The 21,180-nt window shown below is 40.4% G+C and overlaps 1 protein-coding gene across 8 annotated transcripts in view; it reads left to right on the plus strand.

Moving 5' to 3' along the window:
* Positions 1 to 21,180, plus strand: part of PHACTR2 (phosphatase and actin regulator 2) — a 273,832-nt gene that overhangs the window by 156,353 nt on the left and 96,299 nt on the right. For all 8 annotated transcript variants that reach the window (XM_045058152.1, XM_045058149.1, XM_045058147.1 and 5 more), the window contains exon 2: positions 13,677 to 13,844. In XM_045058152.1, the coding sequence (XP_044914087.1) occupies positions 13,677 to 13,844 (168 nt within the window). The remainder of the gene's footprint in view (positions 1 to 13,676; positions 13,845 to 21,180) is intronic.

Raw genomic sequence — 21,180 nt, forward strand, 5'->3', positions numbered from 1 at the left:
GACCAGTGGAGAACACAGGTGGCTCTGTGCAGGAGTCCATTTTGTACAGGGTGTTTTTGTTTTTCTGGTGCCCTCTGGAAGACCTGGAAAATAGCTTTCAAAGACATTTCACTCTCCCAGTTGCTCCAAATTGTAAATAACCCACTTTCTATGATTTATTCTCCTCAAAACCTTTTAAGAGTCCCCTTTCCACCTGATTGTGTAGGAGGAGGAAAAAAAGTAGTGGAAGACATTCACCTTTCTTGAATATTGGTGACTCAGTATGACCCTTTGCGGATATTTTTTCTGTTAACCCTAGCAACAACCCAAATGGTAAATTGTATTATCCCCTTCTATGGTTGAGGAAGAGCCTATGAACAAGGTTGAATGACCTTGCCCAAGATTACCAGCTAGGAAATGGAAGAACAGATTATTAAATTCAAGTCTTTCTGAGCCCAAGGCCCATGTTTTCTCTCAATGGTACTTACAGGTCTATGTTTATACTTAAAATGATTTTCTTTGTCTCTTCCTTCCTTCCTTCCTTTCTTCCTTTCTTTCTTTCTTTCTTTCTTTCTTTCTTTCTTTCTTTCTTTCTCTTCCTTCCTCCCTTCCTTCCTTCCTTCCTTCCTTCCTTCCTTCCTTCCTTCCTTCCTTCCTCTCTTTTAGCATATACTAGATGTCACCAGGGTGCCAAATAAGCTAAAGAGTAAGACAAAAGAAAACATTTTTGTGCTTCTCTCAGAGCTTTAATACAGAGCACGGTAAGAGCCACTCATTTCCCCATTTGTGTTTGCTCCCCTTAAGATACTGGTATAACAGGAGACATTTGATTCTCCTTGAAAGGTGAGGTTGAAAGGTGAGATAGGAGAGGTGGCATTTTCTGTTTAGAATGGAACAAAACCTTGCTGCTGCTGCTTGCCAGTCTTAAAAAATGATTCCTAGTCATTGAGCACATTACATTGTGTGGTCAGGTCTCTGCCACCACAACGCTGGGCTGCTGTGTGAAGGGCCTTGTAGCTCTATCAGTTTGTGATGTAGTTAGTGAGGCAAACATCTGAAGTATCAATACAGGGCTAAACCTTCATAATGTTATATTTTGACAGAATTTGATCTCAGGTTAAAAATACGGCTTTAGAGTTTTCTGTGTGGTTTCATGTTTTCTAAGAGATTCAAATTCTCACATGGAATGCCCAAAAAGAATGGAAAAACAAATGCAGTTTGGACTTAGTGTCAGTATAGTGGGACAAGGTGCCTTTCCAGTTTCTTTACCATGAAACTAAATTGGCTTTCTGACTCTTCCAGTTAGGAGAAAGAAAGTGAAGACTGAGGAAACATCTGAATTGCCTAACGTGTTTAGAGAGAAGGAAGAAGGAAATGTCAGCGTGGGGTGTGTGGAGGGGTAGCTCGTGAAAACATTAATTTTCGCCACTCGCTGCTATCTAAAAATACAGAATTCTTCAAAGATTATTTCACGTATAAATCATTCCAACTGTTTTTTTTTCAGTTGTTTGTCTTTGCTGGATTGTCATTTTAAAATTACACAGTAAGCAGCAAGTAAGGCTTTGTTCACCTGAAAAATTTGTCAACAATGTCTGTACCATTCTTATGAGTGTTAATCATCCTTCCTGCTGGCTTTGATATTTTCTCAATTTCAAACTTTAGTGTTTGTTATGTTATCTTTCAAAATATTTGGAGCTCTGCAGGAAGGCCCTGTTGGAAACAATTTCCTCTGTGTGAAAAATCTAAAGACCTGCTAAAATAAATCATAGCCTAGTTAGGCCAGGCCTTGTACATTATTAACAAACATTTGTCTATGACTTAGTTATTCATTTTGTAAATATTTAGTAAGTACCTTCTGTGGCCTTGGGTACAGGGTGGGGGTCCCACCAGGAATAAAACTCTTTTGGTGTCTGTCCTCATGGGACTCATGATCTAGTAGGGAGCACTATTCCTTTTTCTTCATATACTTGCTCCCTGAAGAGACCATCTTTCCCCCCCCCCCCCCTACTCGCTTAAGAACAACAACAATTAAAAGTTATTTTTATGGCTTCTGGAAAAGTTGATGAATTGCAACTAGCTACTTCTGAAGTTCGGTCATGGGCTTTTTTTTTTTCCATCATTCTAGTACACATCGAACATTCCTTCAGGCCAGCATTGCAAATCTTAATAAAAATTATATCAGAGAAGAATTTTGGAATAAGCAGGTTGGCTTGATGGGGCCCTCACTGGATTCAGAGGCTTTCCTTGCGGTGTTGTACCCACGTCCCGCCAGAACAACTCGTTCTCGAGAATGCTTGCTTGCCACACATGGCGTTTTAAAGAAAGAAACCAAAATAGAACATCTTGTAAGTGGGAGATCCTTAGTGACTGTATGGGAGAAAAAATTAAAATCAGCCCTAAAGGCATCATTACTATAAAATTATTTTTTAAAAAAACAGCTAATGGAATTCTCTCCCCTCCCCCCTGCCCCCAATCCCTTCCTGTCTTTCTCTGTCTCTAGAGAATTAGGTGTACAAACTAAGGAATGTTAATCCGTTGCTTTTCAGTGACTTTTAAATGGTTTCCTGCCTAATTTGGACAGGGTATTTCTACCTTTTAAGCAACGTTATGAAACTAGACTAAATCTCCATAACCCTCAGATGGCCTTGCCTTGAATTTTAACACAGAATGTAGAGAGTATTTCATGCCATGCCTGTCCCAAGAACTAATGCTCACCTGCCACAGTCTGGGCCCCTCTAGCCACTTACATCCCCTGTGCTCTCACTGTGTGCCATGTTTCTGTTTTGGAATAATGGTTACTTGAATAATGTCAGCCCATCTCATAGACTGTAGGCCTCCTGAGGGCAGAGTTGCAATCCATTTTGCTCACCATTATAGTCTCAGTGCACCACCTTGTCTGTAATAGTTGCTAAATACATTAATTGTGAATGGATGACTATATTCCACAATGCACAGTTTTTGACACCCTCATCTTTTTGTAGACCTCTCCTTCCTCCTTTTTTTTTTTTTTTTTGGTCTGAAACCCACCTCTCCTTGGCAACACTTCCGTGGTAACTCTGTGATGGAGGTTCTGCTCTCCCTCACCCCTCACCATTGACATTTGATCCACTCCCGACTGCCATTCCTGCCTGCCTGGCTTCCAGTAGTGCGTGTATTCTCACTTGAAGTGCGTGCTGTCCTGTGGAGTTCCTCTTCACGTCTCTGGTACTGTCACATCCTGACTCCTAGCTCACTTCCTCACATTCATCAGATGAGGGTCAGGCTCTCCTTCTCCACCTGGAGTCTCCTTATCCTGGATGAAGGAGAAGCCCATCCCCACGTGGCTAGTCAGCGCGCTCTTAGATTTCCACACTCTCTCCCTTTAGGCTCTTTCCCCTCGGTCCATAAACATGCCAGAGTATCCCCCACACTTGGTGATTTTAAAACAAGTAAACTAAACTTTTTCTCAGTATAAGAGAAGTCCAAGCTTCTTCATTACGTACAGCCTACTGCCTTCTAAATGTAATCATTCTCTAAGAGTTTACGTCTGGCCCTCAGCTGCCGCTTTTGTTTGGAAGACTCCCCCAGATAACTTCAACATCCAATTCCCGCTCGTGTGCCAATAATGTATTTCTGACTGTCTACTGGCCATCTTCCCTTGAATGTCCTGCCAACACCTGAAGTTCATGGTGCCTGAACACAAGCCATAGGTCTTTCTCCAAGTCGCCTCTTGACATTCCACCACACCTCAGAGAGGTTCAAGCTGTAGAATTCTTCGTGACTTCTCCAGATAGTTCCCCTGTCTCCTCACTTCTTTTTCCTCAATGTCCCTTGGATCCATTTATCATTTCTAATTCATTTTCACTGCTCTCCAAGTTCAGATGCCTGGTTGTTGCAGTCACCTCTTAACTGAACTACAAGGATATAAATCTGGGAGCCCTGGGGATTCTTTATGACGTAAATTCTCCTCCCAGCAAGGCTGCCTGACACCGTATAAGCCTGTAGGGTAGATAGTCCAGAATTCTGCATGTGGCCACCGTTCTCTTCACAGATACCAGCCTTGGTGACTTGGTGTGACTGTTAGGAGACTGTTGGACTATAGACAGAGTTATCACATTATATGTAGATTTTCAAGGCTCTTATTTCTTCACCAGCTTTTTAACCTAAAGATAATTGGCCCAAATTTAATGGATTATTTTATTAATACTTCTGTTACATTCATTCACAATGGGAAATTTTTCATAATTTTGCTCAGGCAGGATTTAGCTGCTTACTTAATAATTAAGAAATTTCATTTGATTTGGTTTTATACCTTATACATAAGGTCCGCCAATTTCTCCCCTTAAATTTCATCCATTTTTAAGTTTTTTTTTTAACGTTTATTTATTTTTGAGACAGAGAGAGACAGAGCATGAATGGGGGAGGGTCAGAGAGAGAGGGAGACACAGAATCCGAAACAGGCTCCAGGCTCTGAGCGTTCAGCACAGAGCCCGACGGGGGGCCCGAACTCACGGACTGTGAGATCATGACCTGAGCTGAAGTCGGATGCCTAACCGACTGAGCCACCCAGGCACCCCAAGTTTCGTCCTTTTTTTAAAAAAATTTTTTTTTTTTTACATTTATTTGTTTTTGAGAAACAGAGTGAGACAAAGTGTGGGTGGGGGAGGGGCAGAGAGAGAAGGAGACACAGAATCTGAAGCAGGCTCCAGGCTCTGAGCAAGCGGTTAGCACAGAGCCTGATGCGGGGCTTGAACCCACAAACTGTGAGATCAGGACCTGAGCCGAAGTCAGACGCTCAACCGACTGAGCCACCCAGGCACCCCCCCTTAAGTTTCATCCTTATGCCTATGCTCAGCAAACCGAGTGGTCATTATCTTTAACATAGAGGAAGTGAAATTCTCTTGGTTGGTGGTTTGCCCACTGGAGCTGTGTCAACCTTTTCTTCATTTTAACAAACACAGTATAATCTCCACACGCCATGACCTGCTCCCCACTCAGACTCGGGAGTTATAGGAGATGATTAGGGTAGGGGAAGGAAGGTAGAATGTTGATTGCTTCCTTTTTTCTTATTTTTCACTTCTGCAGCAGCATTCTTGCTGTTCCCAAGTAGAGCCATCAAATCTGTTCATAGTACTCTTTGCTTATTGTGATACCAGTGGTATTTGAAACTTGAAATGCATTTATTTTACAATAAAAGTGATTTTCCGTTTGCAAAGTGATCCTTGTTCTACTCAATCACGTTTCTTCAGGGCCCCAATACAAGTGATATTATTTAATCTGTTAAATATCCTGTAGCAAGTCTAGGGGATGTTGTGCATGTCAGAGCATGAGGATGTCATACAGCTGCACAAACATACTCATTCTTCAGGCCTATCGGCCACAAGTTTAAGCTCTGAAATTCTTTGTCAGTGCTTGCAGACAGATGGAAGTCTTTAGTAGCTTTTCCCCGTGGGGGTTTAAAAATAATGGCTGCCTCCATTAGAAAAACAAGTTAAAAAACTGATGATATCAAATTCCTAAAACTAATACTATGATGAATAAGGATTACGGGCAATCAGAAGACCATAGTTAGCATCGGTGAAGAGCACACTCTGTCTGCAACCAGCATGAACTTACCGGGGAAGACATTGGGATTGTTTAAGAGACAAAACAGTACCTGCCGTCATCCTTTGGAATAGTCCAGGGAAGCAGCCAGAGGTAGAACTGAGTTATTGTTCGTTAGGGTTTATGTCTTGCCTTCTCTTAAACTAGCTCTCCATTCCCACCTATGTCCCTCTGTTCCATTTTGTACAAAGGATACTCTTGGAGGCAGACTATTTCCTTTAAAGCCCAAATACCAGCTTTGTGACCTTGGACACATTACTTGGTTCTCTCTGGGCTTTACCTTCCTTATTTATAAAGGGGGAATGCTAATAGCACCCGCTTCACAGGGTTGCGTTGACAGTTAATGAGGCAATATTCATAAAGCACTTAGAACTGGTCTTAATGTGGCCTGAAAGATCGATACGTTCAGCACAAATCAGTATGAGAATCATAGCATTTTTCAAGTTGGAAAGGAGCCTAGAGATCATGTAACTTAGTCTCCTAATTTCAGCAATGAAATACTGGGGTGCCTGCCGAAGGTCACAGGGCTTGGGACCCAACCCTCTTCTTCACTTACAGTTAGTTAACCATTGCAGTTGGATCGTTGAAACCCAGAACGTTAACTGAAATTTATTGTCTTTTCTAATTCTGCACTGTCTTTGCTTTTTGTTCTGCAAAAAGAGTCTTAATGCTCTTTTAGAGCTACCAGGAGGTGCTTCCGGCTCCCCAGTCATATTCCAAGGAGGACAGGATCATGGAGTGGGGACAAAGGCCTGGGTCAGGAATCACATGACCTAGATTATGTCTTTGCCATTAGTTAATGATTTGGAAAGCCACATAGTCTTCCTAGGTCTCAGTTTTTTCACACATAGGTTTTTAATATACATAGGATAACGTAGAACTCCTGTGTTAAACACAGCTGTAGTTCCCAGAACGAACACTGTTGTACTCAAGTGTTTCTGTGGATTGCATAGCTCAGAACTGCTGCATACCCTAATATGCAGAGTAAAAATAAACACAAAGCTGTCATTATTTCCAGAAAATACACTGCTTCTCCACCTTTAATCTTGCATAGGGGATCTTCCAATTTAGCGGTTTCAGGTCCATCTCAAAAAGATAGATTAGCTTTCCCGCAGATCTGGTAAAGGAAAGGAGGTGCTATTTGCGTTTTCCACATAAAGAAATTAGTAATGATATCCTTTATACATAGAAGAGCTTTGCATAAAGCTCGTCGTTGTCAAGGGCTCTGTTGTCTTGGGTCTTGCTAAGATAGCACATTTCCATTTTGTGGCTAGGTAGCTTTGCTTTGGATAGCTCATGTATTTAGATGAATGTCACAGACATAAAGTTCAGTGAAAAAGGACAGACACGGAAGAGTAATGCTGCATAATTCCACTAAGTTGAAGTTCAAGAATAGATAACACCAATCGGTGGTAATAGGGGTTAAAACGGGTTATTTGGGGGATGGGAGAGGATGGGTATTGACTGGCAAGAAGCACAAGAAAGGTTTTCGGGTCTGGAAATGATTCTAGACTTTGATCTGGATGGTGACTGCTTATACAAATTCTTTTCCTGCCTGTATGTGTACCTAAAAATTATTTTGAAAGAGCTCCATAGTATTAATTTGAATGACTAATCTTACTCCAGGTCCCTTGACATAACATTATAGCTTCTGGAAATTGGCAAATACAGGGTCAAGTTATGAGAGCAGTCTTCCTCCAGGGGGATTAATATTCCTTCTTTTTCCTCTATTGATAGCAGCATTTTTCACATTCTATTCTTTTTCTTTAAATATAATTTCTTGTTTACAGTCTATTCTTTTTGCTCTAAATGGGTTTTAAAAGATGATGGCTAAATAATTTAAAAACTATTTTTAGCCATGATTACTACCTTAATGTTGATTATTTTTTTAAGCTGTCAGCCGATGAAAAGCAATTTTTTCCCCACACCAATCAAGATCTTTTCTAACTCTAAAATTGCATTATTCTATGATTTTAAGTAATGGTATATACATTGATATACAGAAAGTTCACTAATTCTCTAGTTCCTTTGTAAAAATGTTCACGTTTAACCATTTCACATGTTCAGACATGACCTTCTGAGTTTGCTTTCGTTTTTTTCCCATAAAGACATATCATGGGTCTATTCTGAGCAGAGCAGAATGGCAATGAGAACGTTTTTCTTGGCTTTACTTTAAAAGGTCAGCCATCCTTGATTTGGTCAACTTTCAGGCCGTTCCCTCCTTGATTTCCACCAAAATGTCTACTGATCTTTTTTGGTCCCCGGTCAAATCTCTTACTCCCTGTGAAACAGTCCCCCGTCACCTCAGTCAGCGTTTACTGCTCCCCTCTGGGCTCCCACATTTGGGCTCTGCTTCCTTGTTTCACTGCCTCCCCACCTGCTGGCATCGCTGAGCACTGATCACACCTGCTTCCCCAACCATCCTGCAGGCTCCATAAGGGTGAAAATCCTGTCTCACTGTCTGTGATCTCCCAGGACCTTACATGGTGTGTTCTATAGCCCCGAGTTAAAGCAGGCCTTGCCATGCCGTGGTGAAGCGGGCTGTCTCTGCCTAAAATCCAAGCTCCGCCACCCACACAAGTGTGTCACGTGAGGAAGACACTTACTCATTATCATACACACACACACTGCCAAATACTGAGCTAGATATTTAGTCTCTGGGAATCTCACCTTTCTCATCTCCAAAATGGGACTAATAATAATCTCTGTCTCAGAGCTCTTGTGAGAATTAGCATGAGCAGATGCAGGTGAAGTACTCAGCACAGTGCCTGGCATGCAGTAAATGCTCAGTGAATATTATTGATTATCAGTTAGTGCTTACTAATTCTTGCTTACAGGAGGGGATGAAACTCATGGCGGGTCAGTGGCTGGTTCTTGCGGGGTACCTGTTCATCAGCCCTTTCACACCGGCATGAGCCATGGGATTTCTGTTCCTGAGTTGTGCCGTTCGCTCTTGTCCCATCCCCAGGAGTGCAGGGGAAAAAATGGATAAGAAATACATCCTCGGTTGTCATGAAATAAGTTTCAGTTCTTTAAATCTACTTTGATTCCCAAATAAAATTCTATTATTGAAAACAGTTCAGCTTTAATGATTTAAAAATAAAGAACAAAGAACTTTTTATTCCCAGATTTGTCATTCTATGTTAGCAGTACATGATTCTAATCCCAGCATGGTGTGTGTGTGTGTGTGTGTGTGTGTGTGTGTGTGTGTGTGTGAGAGAGAGAGAGAGAGAGAGAGAGAGAGAGAGAGAGAGAGAGTATTGGGGGTATGTTTGGATCTCCTCTCTCTGTATGGCCTCACAGTAAGTGGGAGTGGATACTTCCTGACACCATTTTTCAAGTCCCATTATCTACCCTTTGAAAGATGTTGAGTATCAATTACCTTATTTGGGTCCATTGTGTGTAAAAAAGTGCTGAAATAGCAATTTAATGACCTGTAAATACCTCTTAGTGATAAAATACTAGGAATTGAAAATATTGATAAAAAGAGATTTTAAAGAGAAAGATGGGCAATCCTAAAGCATAGTAACTTCCAAAATTCCTTTGTGCAGAAATTTTTACTGTTAGTAAAAGGCAGTACCCTCTAAGGTCTCCCTACAGCTGATATCCTCATCCTTAAGCAGCTCTTAAATCCTCATCCTCATGCACCTCCATGCTAGCTAATGCCACATTTATAAAAATGAATGCTTTATGGCACAAAAACAGACACACAGATCAGTGGAACAGAATAAAAAACCCAGAAATGGACTCACAACTATATGGTCAACTAATCTTCAACAAAGCAGGAAAAAAGACAGTCTCTTCAACAAATGGTGTCGGGAAAACTAGATGGCTACATGTGAAAGAATGAAATTGGACCACTTTCTTAGACCATACACAAAAGTAAATTCAAAATGGATGAAAGACCTAAATGTGAGACAAGAAACCACCAAAATCCTGGAGGAGAACACAAGCGGCATCCTCTTTGACCTTGGCCATAGACACTTCTTACGCAACACGTCTCCAGAGGCAAGAGAAACAAAAGCAAAAATGAACTACTGGGACTTCATCAAAATAAATACCTTCTGCACAGTGAAGGAAACAATCAACAAAGTGAAAAGGCAACCACGGAATGGGAGAAGATACTTGCAAATGACATATCTGATAAAGGGTCAGTATCCAAAATCTATAAAGAACTTATCAGACTCAACACCCAAAAAGCAAATAATCCAATGAAGAAATGGGCAGAAAACACAAATAGACACTTTTCCAAAGAAGACATCCACGTGGCTAACAGACACATGAAAAGATGCTCAACATCACTTATCATCAGGGAAATACAAATCAAAACCACAATGAGATACCATCTCACACCTGTCAGAATGGCTAAAATTAACAACTCAAGAAACAACAGATGTTGGCAAGGATGCAGAGAAAGGGGAACCCTCTTACACTGCCGGTGGGAATGCAAACTGGTGCAGCCACTCTGGGAAACAGTATGGAAATTCCTCAAAAAGTTAAAAATAGGGGTGCCTGGGTAGCTCAGTCGGTTAAGCATCTAACTTCGGCTCAAGTCATGATCTCATGGCTCGTGAGTTCGAGCCCCATGTCGAGCTCTAGGCTTACAGATCAGAGCCTAGCGGCTGTTTCAATTCTGTCTCCTCTCTGTCTTTGCCCCTCTCTTACTTGCATGCATGCACGCACACATGCACTGTCTCTCTCAAAAATAAATTAACTTTTTTTAAGTTAAAAATGAATGCTTTATTTTAAAATAGTTTTAGGGGCACCTGGGTGACATAGTCAGTTGGGCATTGACTCTTGATTTCGGCTCAGGTCATGATTTCGTGGTTCATGGGTTTGAGCCCCATGTTGGGCTTTGCATTGACAGTGGGAGCCTGCTTGGGATTCTCTGCCTCCTCTCTCTGCCCCTCCGCTGTAAGCAAGCTCTGTAAATAAATGAATGAATGAATGAATGAATAAATGAATGAATACAACTTTAAAATAGTTTTAAATTTGTTGAAAAGTTGTAAAGATAGTGCAGAGAGAGAGAGTTCTCACATATCCCCCTACTTAATTTCTTCTGTTGTTCATCTCATGTGTGAGTTGAATAAATTTGTTACAGCCATGGAACAGAGGATTGGTACATTACTGTTAACTGCCTATTTGGTAAATTTCTGTTTAAATGAAAAATAAAACCTGCCCGTATTCTCTGAATTCTCAACAATTGGTAATGTGGAGAAGTCCTATTAGGTGTGAGCTCATTCGGTAGGAAAATTGACTTAGCTGTGCCATTTAAAATGTCTATGTTAGAACAGCTAATGACTGTATTTCACAATATTAAAATATTTAACGATCTAAAATATTTTGAAATATTTTAAAATGTTGATCTCAAGTGTGAAAAAGAAACTTCTGGTGAAGAACAGGATACTCTTCTTATCATGAAAGTTGATCCAAATTAGCCTTTAAAACAGTCAGGAAATTTAGACTTTCATCTGGGATTTGCCTAGCAATGTGTTCTCATCTACATGGAAATGCAAAATTCAATGGAACCGGCAGTATTCTGGGTGTTGGGAGGAGAGGAGAGTTTATGTTATGTGCATACTACTCAAAAGCAGTGAAAATCCCCTACACATTCATGATTTAAGAGAAGTACAATGGCGGTGTGGCCAACTGTGCCGACATATGGTTCCTGATTGCAAATATGGTTTGCTCTACTAACCCAACAATTACAAAATTACAGGTGAATTCATTCAGTCAGAAAAAAAGATATGCATATGTGTGCACTGCTCTGGTCCTTGGCACTGGCCCAGGCCCTTTCCAGAGTAGAGGTAAAGACTGGAACTGTAAATGCATAATAAAGAAAGATAACAGCAGTTAATTTCTTATGCAGCTATGAATTTAACATTAAGGCTTTAATTCTTCACTCACTCAATCTCTCCATCTGTCACCTAGAGAACTATGTAATTTTTGTTTTGTTTATTTTTGTTTTCAGGAGAAAAAGTAGATTATTCTTCAAGGGTTTGGATCAAAAGCAGAATTTTTATGGAGTGTCAGGGAACTGGATATGTGGCTGGAAAGAAAATGGGAAGTGGATGTGTGTCTCTAGCCACAGAGACAGATTTGAGATTTAGACTCTCATTCCTATATCTGTGACAGTCAGCCCTTATATGTTTCGCAGCATTTAAATTGTTCAAAACTAAGCCCTTCAGCATAAAATCGCAAAAAAAGAAGAAACACCATACATTCAGTTCCTCCCTCGGCTTACCCCTTCTTTGAGGAAGTGAAGTAAAGAAGGATTTTACATTTTCACTGTGGCTTAGCTTCAAAATCAGTCTGTTTCATATTTCTTCCTGCCTATTGCAGTTTGGCCAGTATGAGCAGGGTAAAGTAGGGTCAGGAAACATATGTCACTGCAGGATTTGCATTTCTACCTGAAATTAGGATAGATATTGCAGGAGGGAAGAATGGAGTTTATCATTCCATTTTTGGAAGAAGCCCATAAGGATTTAGGGGTTGGTGTATGTTGATTGTCTTTTGTCATTCAGTTTAAGATTTTTCTTGTTCTGGTATGTCAAGTGATTTTAAAAAAAAAACAAAAAAACTTTAAGTTTATTTTGAGAGACATAGAGAGTGAAGGAGTGGAGAGAGAGAGGGAGAGAGAGAATCTCAGGCAGGCTCTGTGCCTTTTTTTTTTTTTATTGTCATAAATTCATTTTGGCTCCTTTAGAACTTCATATAAATGGAACCACACAGTATGTATTCTGTTGTGTTTGGCATTTTTCTCAGCACAATGTTTTTGAGACACATTCATCTTTTTGTATGAATGTATCAATGGGTTTTTATCATTATTATTACTGCTGAGTGTTATTTCATTGCATGAACAGTACCATAATTTATCCATTCTGGGCTGCTTCCAGTTTTTTGTCATTAAAATTTAATGGTTGGAATAACATAAGCCATCATTGTCTTCCTTCTGTTTTGAACTTCCTGCAAGGCAACTTAGGGTTTTGGGCCTTTTTTCTGATTAATAAAATGATTAAGTCACTAAAGATACATTCTACCACACACAATACCCACCTTTCCATACATTTCTTATTGTTAGTGAAAATTACCAGTTTATTTGAAGCTGAAAACTTTTTTTTTTAATGCAATAGGAGCAAAAGATAATTTTAGCACCATAAAAATTAGAATTTAGGGGCACCTGGGTGGCTCAGTCAGTTAAGTGTCTGACTTCAGTTCAGATCATAATCTCACAGTTTGTGAGTTTGAGCCCCGTGTTGGACTCTGTGCTGACAGCTGGGAGCCTGGAGCCTGCTTTGGATTCTGTGTCTCCCTCTCTCTTTCTGCCCCTCCTCTGCTCATGCTCTGTCTCTCTCTCTCTCTCTCAAAAATGAATAAAGTTAAAAAAATTTTTTTTAAATAGAATTTAGCTTCTTGGCACTAAGTTTTATTTTGTGAAGGAGAAACTATGGTTTTTACTACACCATAACTATAATATTCATTACTGAGACTGCCATACTAGCCTCTGGAGGAACATCCAATTTCAGGAATAGACTAAAACCTTGGATTGCGAGTAACTTGCTCTGCGAATGTTCTGCAAGACAAGGAAACATTTCTAATAAATTTTAACTTGAAAAACGAGCGATGTCTCGTAATACGAGTAGAATGTGACACTAGATGTCACATGATCCCAACTGAGCCAATGGTTCTTGAAATTCGCTTTGATATACAAGTGCTTTGGATTACAAGCATGTTTCTTTCTGGAATGAATTATGCTCGCAAACTAGGCTTTTACTACTTAGAATATTCTGTTCCTTCACAAAACATCGATGTAGTTGCTACAGATAAAATCAGCTGTGTTTTGCAGGCCTTTATTTGGCCCTAGCTAGTATGTAAGTCTCTTGCGTCTCTTCTGTTTCTCCAAAATGATTATCTGAGGGGACTGTAATTTCTGATTGATTGATTTACTGACTGATATCAGGGGAGTTATGCCCCTGGGAAGTGAGGCAAAATAAACTTTATGTGAGATTCCAATTAAAGTGGCCATGCTTGCTATTAAAGTACAGGAAGAAACACATGATGTTGTTTCAACTTTTTATTACAGCTTTTCTCTGACTTTATTTTTCTTTATACAGTTGATGGACTCGACAAAGCTTCCATAGCAAATTCAGATGGCCCAACAGCAGGCTCCCAAACACCTCCCTTCAAGAGAAAGGGGAAACTCTCCACCATCGGTAAAATCTTTAAGCCTTGGAAATGGAGGAAAAAGAAGACCAGTGACAAATTCAGAGAAACCTCAGCAGGTATGAATATCATAACTTTGTTAAAAGATGAGTTGTTAAATCTTTGAAAAGATAACCAATTGTGTCGTATAAGGCTTTTTTCTCCCAGAAAAGGAAATCCATATTTGAAATGAAATTAATTTAAAGATGAAACAACCTAAAAGTTCTGATTTGCCTCCTTTTCCACTCATTGACTTTCAAATATATTCTTATTTTTAAATATATACTTGTAAATTCATACAGAAAACTAGTGTGGAGGAAGGGAGAGGTGAAATAGAAAATTAGAAGCAGAAATGTTATTTGTCAACATTGTAGCTGAAGTATCCATGCACACACACGCACTATTGTCTATCTACTGAGTTCCAGCAGTACAATCCTGTTTGTTAACTTAAAAAACTTTTTAATGTCTTTTTTGAATGTATTTGTTCTGTGGGCAAAATCTAAATGGCTGTTTGAAGGAAAAAGGTTGCTGTATTTATTGTTAAATTTAAAATTTCCATCATGCCTTTAGGACAAGTAAATGGTTTCTTTCCTAAGGGAGTCATAACACTGCTGGTGTGAAAATTTATTATAATTATTTTGTGGATTTGTTATACTTTAAGAATTACGTTATTTAGCACCTTTCATGTTAGACATTATTTAACCTTCGTGTTAAAGCTTCATGTGGACTCACGGAAGAAATGGGCTTTAGATCTCGGGCCAGAATTAAGCCTAACTTAAACAGGTGTCCAGTATCAGTGGGATGATCTTTAAGGTAGAAAGCCATTTATCTCATGATAGAAGTTCAACTTTCTCTGTGCTTGTTGTCTAATACAGTCCCTTCATCAGAATTCCTCATTGCCCCAAGGTTAATATTGTCATTGTATGTGCAGGGTCACAGAGCATATCTTACTGTTCTGTGCTGACATGAGAGTTGGCCTTTAGTTCTAGGGCAATAAAATAAAATAGAAAATACCTTAGGGGCCCTTGGCTGGCTCAGTCGTTAGAGTATGCAACTCTTGATGTCAGGGTTGTGCGTTTGAGTCCCATATTGGGTGTAGAGATTACTTAAAATCTTTAAAAAAAAGAAAGAAAGAAAATACATCAGATAGCACAAGGGTATGGAATTGGGACATTCCTAACAAAATTGTCTCTGATGCATTTGCAGCTCTATAACTTCTTTGAGCACTTAATGTTTAAAAAGATATAATGATACTGTATCTGGGATTCATGTCAAAATAATCCTGGAGGTGGGGTGAGTATAGATGAAAGAAGACTGACCACAAGGTGGTAATTGTTTAAGCTCAGCGATGGGTAACATGGGGTTTATTATTCTCACCTCTCTACTTGGAGATATTCGAAATTTCTATAACGAAAAGATAGAAAAAAAGAGAGATTTGGTTTAGGGGCAATGAGATTAGCTTGGTTATTAAATTTTCTGTAGTTTCTAATTGACTTCTGGGATGAGGAGGCAGTGGGAAGTGGACAGAGTGCTGTGCTGAGTGAGGACACCTGGGTTCTGATATTGTCCTTGCCCCCTAGGGGCCATGTGACCTTGGGGAAGTCAGATCAGAGTTGAAGGAGTTGAATTCTAAAGTGCTTTCAGTTCCAGATTCTGTTGTCTCCTTCTAACCCCTGGCTGGATATCTTGTTCTCCCTTGTTCTTCAGTTTCGAATGGAACCATACTGGTCTTCTTAATTGTCCCCCTCTTGGATTTCCCTAAGCACTGAGAGAATATGGCTCTTCAGGCGACCATGGCTACCCAAGATGGGAGTGGGGCTCCAGGGAGTAGCAGTGAGAAGATACTGAGAAGGGAAGGTGGAAAGAAGTGTCTTCATTTGTGTAGCTTGCCCTTTACTTGAATCTAGGCTGCTAACTTCTCTCTCCCTAATGTAGAAAGGCAGCTACCAAGAAATTCTCCTTCACTTTTCTTTGTCATCCCTTTTTAATTATTTTAACAGTAGATAGTCTGTAACCCTGAATATTTAAGATTAGTCCTTTTAAACAGCATTATTATTTTATGTTATCCCATCTTTATTGAGGATAGCCTCCCCATCTTTGTCTTCTGTTTTCTTTTCAGATTCACACAGGATTTTATAGAAGTGTATGTAGCTCCAAGGAGTTATTTGTGGATACTATATTCCTAGCTCCTAAAGCTACCAAAGTGCATTAAAAACCTGAAAAAGTTATTTGATGTCTTTCTCTCTCTCTCTCTCTTTTTTTTGCATCAATATTGTGGCATAGCAGAATAAAAACAAGCCAAGTAGATGTGCTAACAAATCTTTGTGAATTTATCTGCTACATTTATTTTTGTCCTTTCTTTTTAAACCCATATTCTTAATAATATTTTACTTGTATTTCATGTTATGAAGTGTCCCATTATAAAGTATTTTATTATCACCTTATATATATGCTTATTTTAATGCTGAACTTTATGAAGTGTATCAGTAAAGGCTAAAATACAGGGAGGCACAAAATGGTATAACATATGTTTTATTCACATTGAGGAAAGATGTCACGTCCTCAGGAAAACTGATGCATTTGGAAATAACCAAGAGAAAGGTGTTTTCTTCTTTAATAAATTGTCCCAAACAATGAGCTCTCATTGTCTGGATATGACCCAGGCCATGTGCTATCTGGCAAACTATAAAGTACACCGTAGGCACATCCCACAATATGTCGGGATCCGAAAGAAGATGCATTTCTTCAAAAAAAAGTAAATCTTCTCTGTTTTTCCTTCTGAACTCCTGGCATTATAGTCGCTTGGATGTGGATCTTACTGTGTTTCACTACATAGTGATTAATACTGCTTTTCCTAGTCTGGGTTTCTGTTGTAGGATTTTTAGTTGGTAATGGATAGGATGCAACAGTGATTTATCAATGCCATTGTAATAAATGCCATTGTAATCATATGGTGGTGGTAGTTAAGAAGGCTCTTATTCAGAGCATGGGGCATGAGACTCTTGATCTTGGGGTTGTGAGTTTGGGCCCCACGTTGGGTGTAGAGATTACTTAAAAATAAAAATCTAAAAAAAGAAAAAAAAAAAGAAAAGAAGAAGGGTCCTGTCCTCTGCCTGCTTTGGTGGTCCTTGAGTGTCAGCTATATTTTGGAGGGCCGTCCTGTTTGGGACTGTGCCCTGACTTCATGTTCTCTGGCCTTATTTTAAAGTGGAAAGTTACCTGTATCTTCAACTCTGTTTAGGCTGGTCCGTAGGCTGTCAACTTCTAGGATAGGAAAACAGTCCTCTTGGCATTTACTTTCCCCTGGGGCCTCTTTTCATCATCTGGGTGCGAGGGCCCTTCTCTGGTCTTTATAGTTACATCCCTTCTGTATCTTTAGAACTCCAAAGGTCATTTATACTTATTTTCCTACACAATAATTTCTTCCTTTTTTTTTTTTTTCTAACTTTCTCTGGGGGTGGGGTGTGGGTAGTGGCTGAGGCTCCTCCCTCTGGATCTTTAAATATGCTTCCATCTCCCCAAAGCTAAGAACACAAACAAATCCCGTCTAAACACAGTTGTTCCTCTAATTTCTGCATAGTCTGTTACCATCAAGAGAAACATCTTGGGGCACCTGGGTGGCTCAGTCAGTTGAGTGTCCAACTCTTCATTTCTGTTCAAGTCATGATCCCAGGGTCATGGGGTCGAGCCCCATGCTGGGCTCCACACTGAGCATGGAGCCTGCTTAGTATTCTTCCTGTCTCTCTGTTGCCCCTCTCTCCTGCTTGCATTTTCTCTCCCGCTCTCTTTTCTCTCTCTCTCTCTCTCTCTCTCTCTCTCTCTCAAATTAAAAAAAAAAAAAAAAAGGAAAAGACCAAACATCTTGAAAATACAGCCTGTGTCACTGCTTCCACGTTCTCTCCACGGGGTCATTCCTTTCCCTCTGCCATCTGCCCCTGTGTCCAGTGCTCCTCTGATGACATTCCAAGCCTCCCAACCAGGAAATTCAGTGTCATTCTTTCATTGCCATCCATTCCAAACTCTGCAACATTAGCCATCACTGGTTAGTCCTTCCTTGATTTACAAAAGATGTCATTATCTTGGTTGTCTTTGACTTTCCTTTCTCTCTCTTCTTTTCTCTCCCCGCCCCCTTCTCATATCCCCTAAACCTTTTAAGGAATTTGCTATGTGTCTTAACCCGTCTCTTTCTTTGAATGTGCTTTTCTCATCTCTTCTCATATCTTCCAAACCAAGCCTCCACCCAAGACCTAGCCACATCTACCCAAGCACTTGATGGGTAGCAGTGCCTGAGGAGTGCATGTTAACCTCAGATCCATTCATAAGTTCTACATATATCACTGAAAATGTGATGCATGCCAGGCACTGTTCTGGAGCTGGGTATTCTTCACTGAGTGAGTAAGCAAGGTTCCTGCCGCTCCTGGAGCTTTCATTCTAAAGAGGTAACGTGCTGATAGATGCTGTGAATGAACACAGAGTGAGGGAAGAGGCAGTGGGAAAGTACTACGTACAGAATACATTCCCATGCAAAACAGATCCTTGCCAATCCCAGCTATCCATGCTGTTGCAGACATGGCTTTCTTTGGCATCCTGACTTTGAACCATGGAGTCCTTTGACTTTTCCTTGCCTCTTACCATCTTCTACGTTCCAAGGGTTCCAAAACCTTTCACATGTTTTCTCCTAGTGCAAGGTCTCTACCGTTAGCCTTTCTTCTCAGTCCCCATTGTCTGATCCTTATCACTCTATTATTGCAGGTAGCCTCTTTGCTGTATTTAGGTATTAGCTGTACTAGCTGTAGAAACCTACAGAATGCTAGAGAAGGTAGGGAGAGGTGAGGTTCTGGCAGTAAACCTGCCCACAGGAGGACCTGACCCGGCTGGTGAGGCTGACAGAAAGTTCAGGATGCCGGGAGCTGCCAGGAATCCCAGAGTAACCACAATGATAACTTCCCAAGCCTCAGGTCAGGCAAATAGAACAGTGGGTATTTCAGACCAAAATGTCACGTGTTCCACCAATGAAGTAGAATAACAGAGCATCCCGGAGAGTGAGAGTGGGGGATCCGGGCAGGCCTTAGTAGCCAGGGCGTTCTTTACTAGGTGGTAGTATTCATGGGAAGATGGTGCCGGCTATGCGAATAGAAAAACTCACAGAACTCCCATCCTTGTTTTTCCAGGAACCAGGAAATAGAGCTGGTAACTAGGACAGGAAGTTACCAGAGGACTGAGGACGTAAACTCACTGTATAGAGTGGAAAGCAGTGTATGGGTTTTGGGGAGGGGTCCCCTCAGACCCCAAACCTCAGGTCCAGGAGCTCCTGTTGCTGGAAAGGCATAGCTCAAGAGCGAGGTGGCCAGAAAGAGCGAGGCTTCTTGTGGATTCGGGGAAATAGGTAGGCAAACTGTCCACCTTCGCCCTCTCTCCTCTAGCTCATCTTGGATTCCACCATGAAGGAATTTTCCTCAGGTGGAACTTGGGTCCCATTGCTTCTTGCTCAAAAGTATGACTGACCCCATATTGTTTCCTAAGTGAATTCCAGACTCTGCAGCTGTCCTCAGTGTAACCCAAACTGACATTTCCCCTAATTTTTCTCAAATAGTCACTTATATTGGCTTTCAGTCATGCAGGGTCACTTACTGAACGTGCCCCTAAGCTTTCTTGTCTCCAGGCCTTTCTTCCTCCCACAGCTACACCTGGGGGAAATACTGTGTCATACAAGGGTCATGACACATCTCTTCTTTCTTAAAGATACTCTTTTTTTTTGTAACATTTATTTATTTTTGAGAGAGAGAGTGTGCAAGTGGGGCAGAGACAAGGGGACAGAGGATCCAAAGTGGGTTCTGTTGCTGACAGCAGTGAGCCTGATGTGGGACTCAAACCCGCAAACCGGGAGATCATGACCTGAGCTGAAGTAGGACACTCACCGACTGAGCCACTGTGCCCCTCTTAAACACATTCTTCACCTTGATTTTGTATCAGCTGAATATGAACCTTCCCTCCTTTTCTTGTGATTCTTTAAAAATATGTATAGTTTGACTTCTCTAATTTATGTGTCTGCTCTTAATTTGCTATGTAAAATATTTAAGGGCAGAGACTTGCTCCCTCATTTTTACCTCACTTCAGGTGCTTTATATAATAGTTTATACCTAGTATGTACTCTTGAATGTGCCTTGAATTGCTTATTTATTGAATATCCACTATAAAAATACAGCACTGGATGCTTAGGACTTTGTAAAAGAAATTGAAGACTGAAAAATCATAATGAAAAGAGAAAGACAGTAAATAAAATACTAACCAAAAGCAGGTACTCTCAATTAGAACCATGTACAACTTTCAAGAAGTCAATAAAATAATAAAGGAAAATTTCTCTTTCCTCTCTTTTGCCCTTATTTTAAAAGTAAGTTATACTCCTAAATAAAGAAATTTATCTTCATCATAACCATGGCTTCCAGAGTTGTGTTGTTAGTAATGCAGAAGGAATGCCTGTCTAGATTTTTAGATAACATTGTTGCAAGTTATCAGCATTCTGCGAATGGAGAGTGGTTTGTAGAGAGGCATCTGGTCGAAGCTTTAATTTACTGGTACTCTGCATTCCCTATTAATAATAATATCACCGTGCCAGGTTCTGTTCTGCTCCAAGCAGTTTCTTCACGTTAACTCATTTAATCATCTAAGTTTATGAAGTGTCACTGCTACTGTTGTCCCAGTTTTACTGATGAGGACACTGAGGCCAGAAAATTCAGATGACTTACCCGAGGAGGCACACCCGGACGGAGGCAAAGGTGGTGTCTGAACCCAGGCAATATGGTGCCACAGCCAGTACCTTTGACCGTCGCACTATGTTGTATCTCTAGAAGATAACTTCATACCCGGATCGGTGAGGACTGAGCACTGAAAGGTGATCCTACTTTGTGGGTTTGCTTCATATACTAGAGTTTTTGCTGTGAGAAGGATTTGGTCGGAAGAATAATTTAGGTTCCACTTACCTGCCTAATTTCAGCAGTGTAGGCACAGAAAAATGGTTGACAAGGGTCAAAATTTATGTTTGGTCCTATTAAAGATAATGCTCTCTGTAACCATAGCAGCATAATGTCTCTGTTTGGGATTATTTTCTCTATCTAGAAAGTAGGGCAAAAGTAGAAGGTTTTCCTAGGACGATATTTGTTAAGGGCTGGTCTGATTGCATTGATAAATGGCAGCATTTTGATCTTATCTGTCTTGTTCTACCATCTGTCTTGTTCTTCTTCCATCTAAAAGATGGAAGGACTTTTGTGTATCATTTACCTTAGCACCATATTGGAGGAAGGGAAGAGAATCTCCCCACAGGAAGTTACAGAAAGAAGTTATATACAGAAGGAAGCCAAAAACGACACAGCCCGACCAGGTCTGCCGAGCCCTCCACTCATTTGTCTTCTCAACAGA

This window comes from Felis catus, chromosome B2, assembly GCF_018350175.1.
Source record: "Felis catus isolate Fca126 chromosome B2, F.catus_Fca126_mat1.0, whole genome shotgun sequence".
NCBI classification, from domain to species: domain Eukaryota; kingdom Metazoa; phylum Chordata; class Mammalia; order Carnivora; family Felidae; genus Felis; species Felis catus.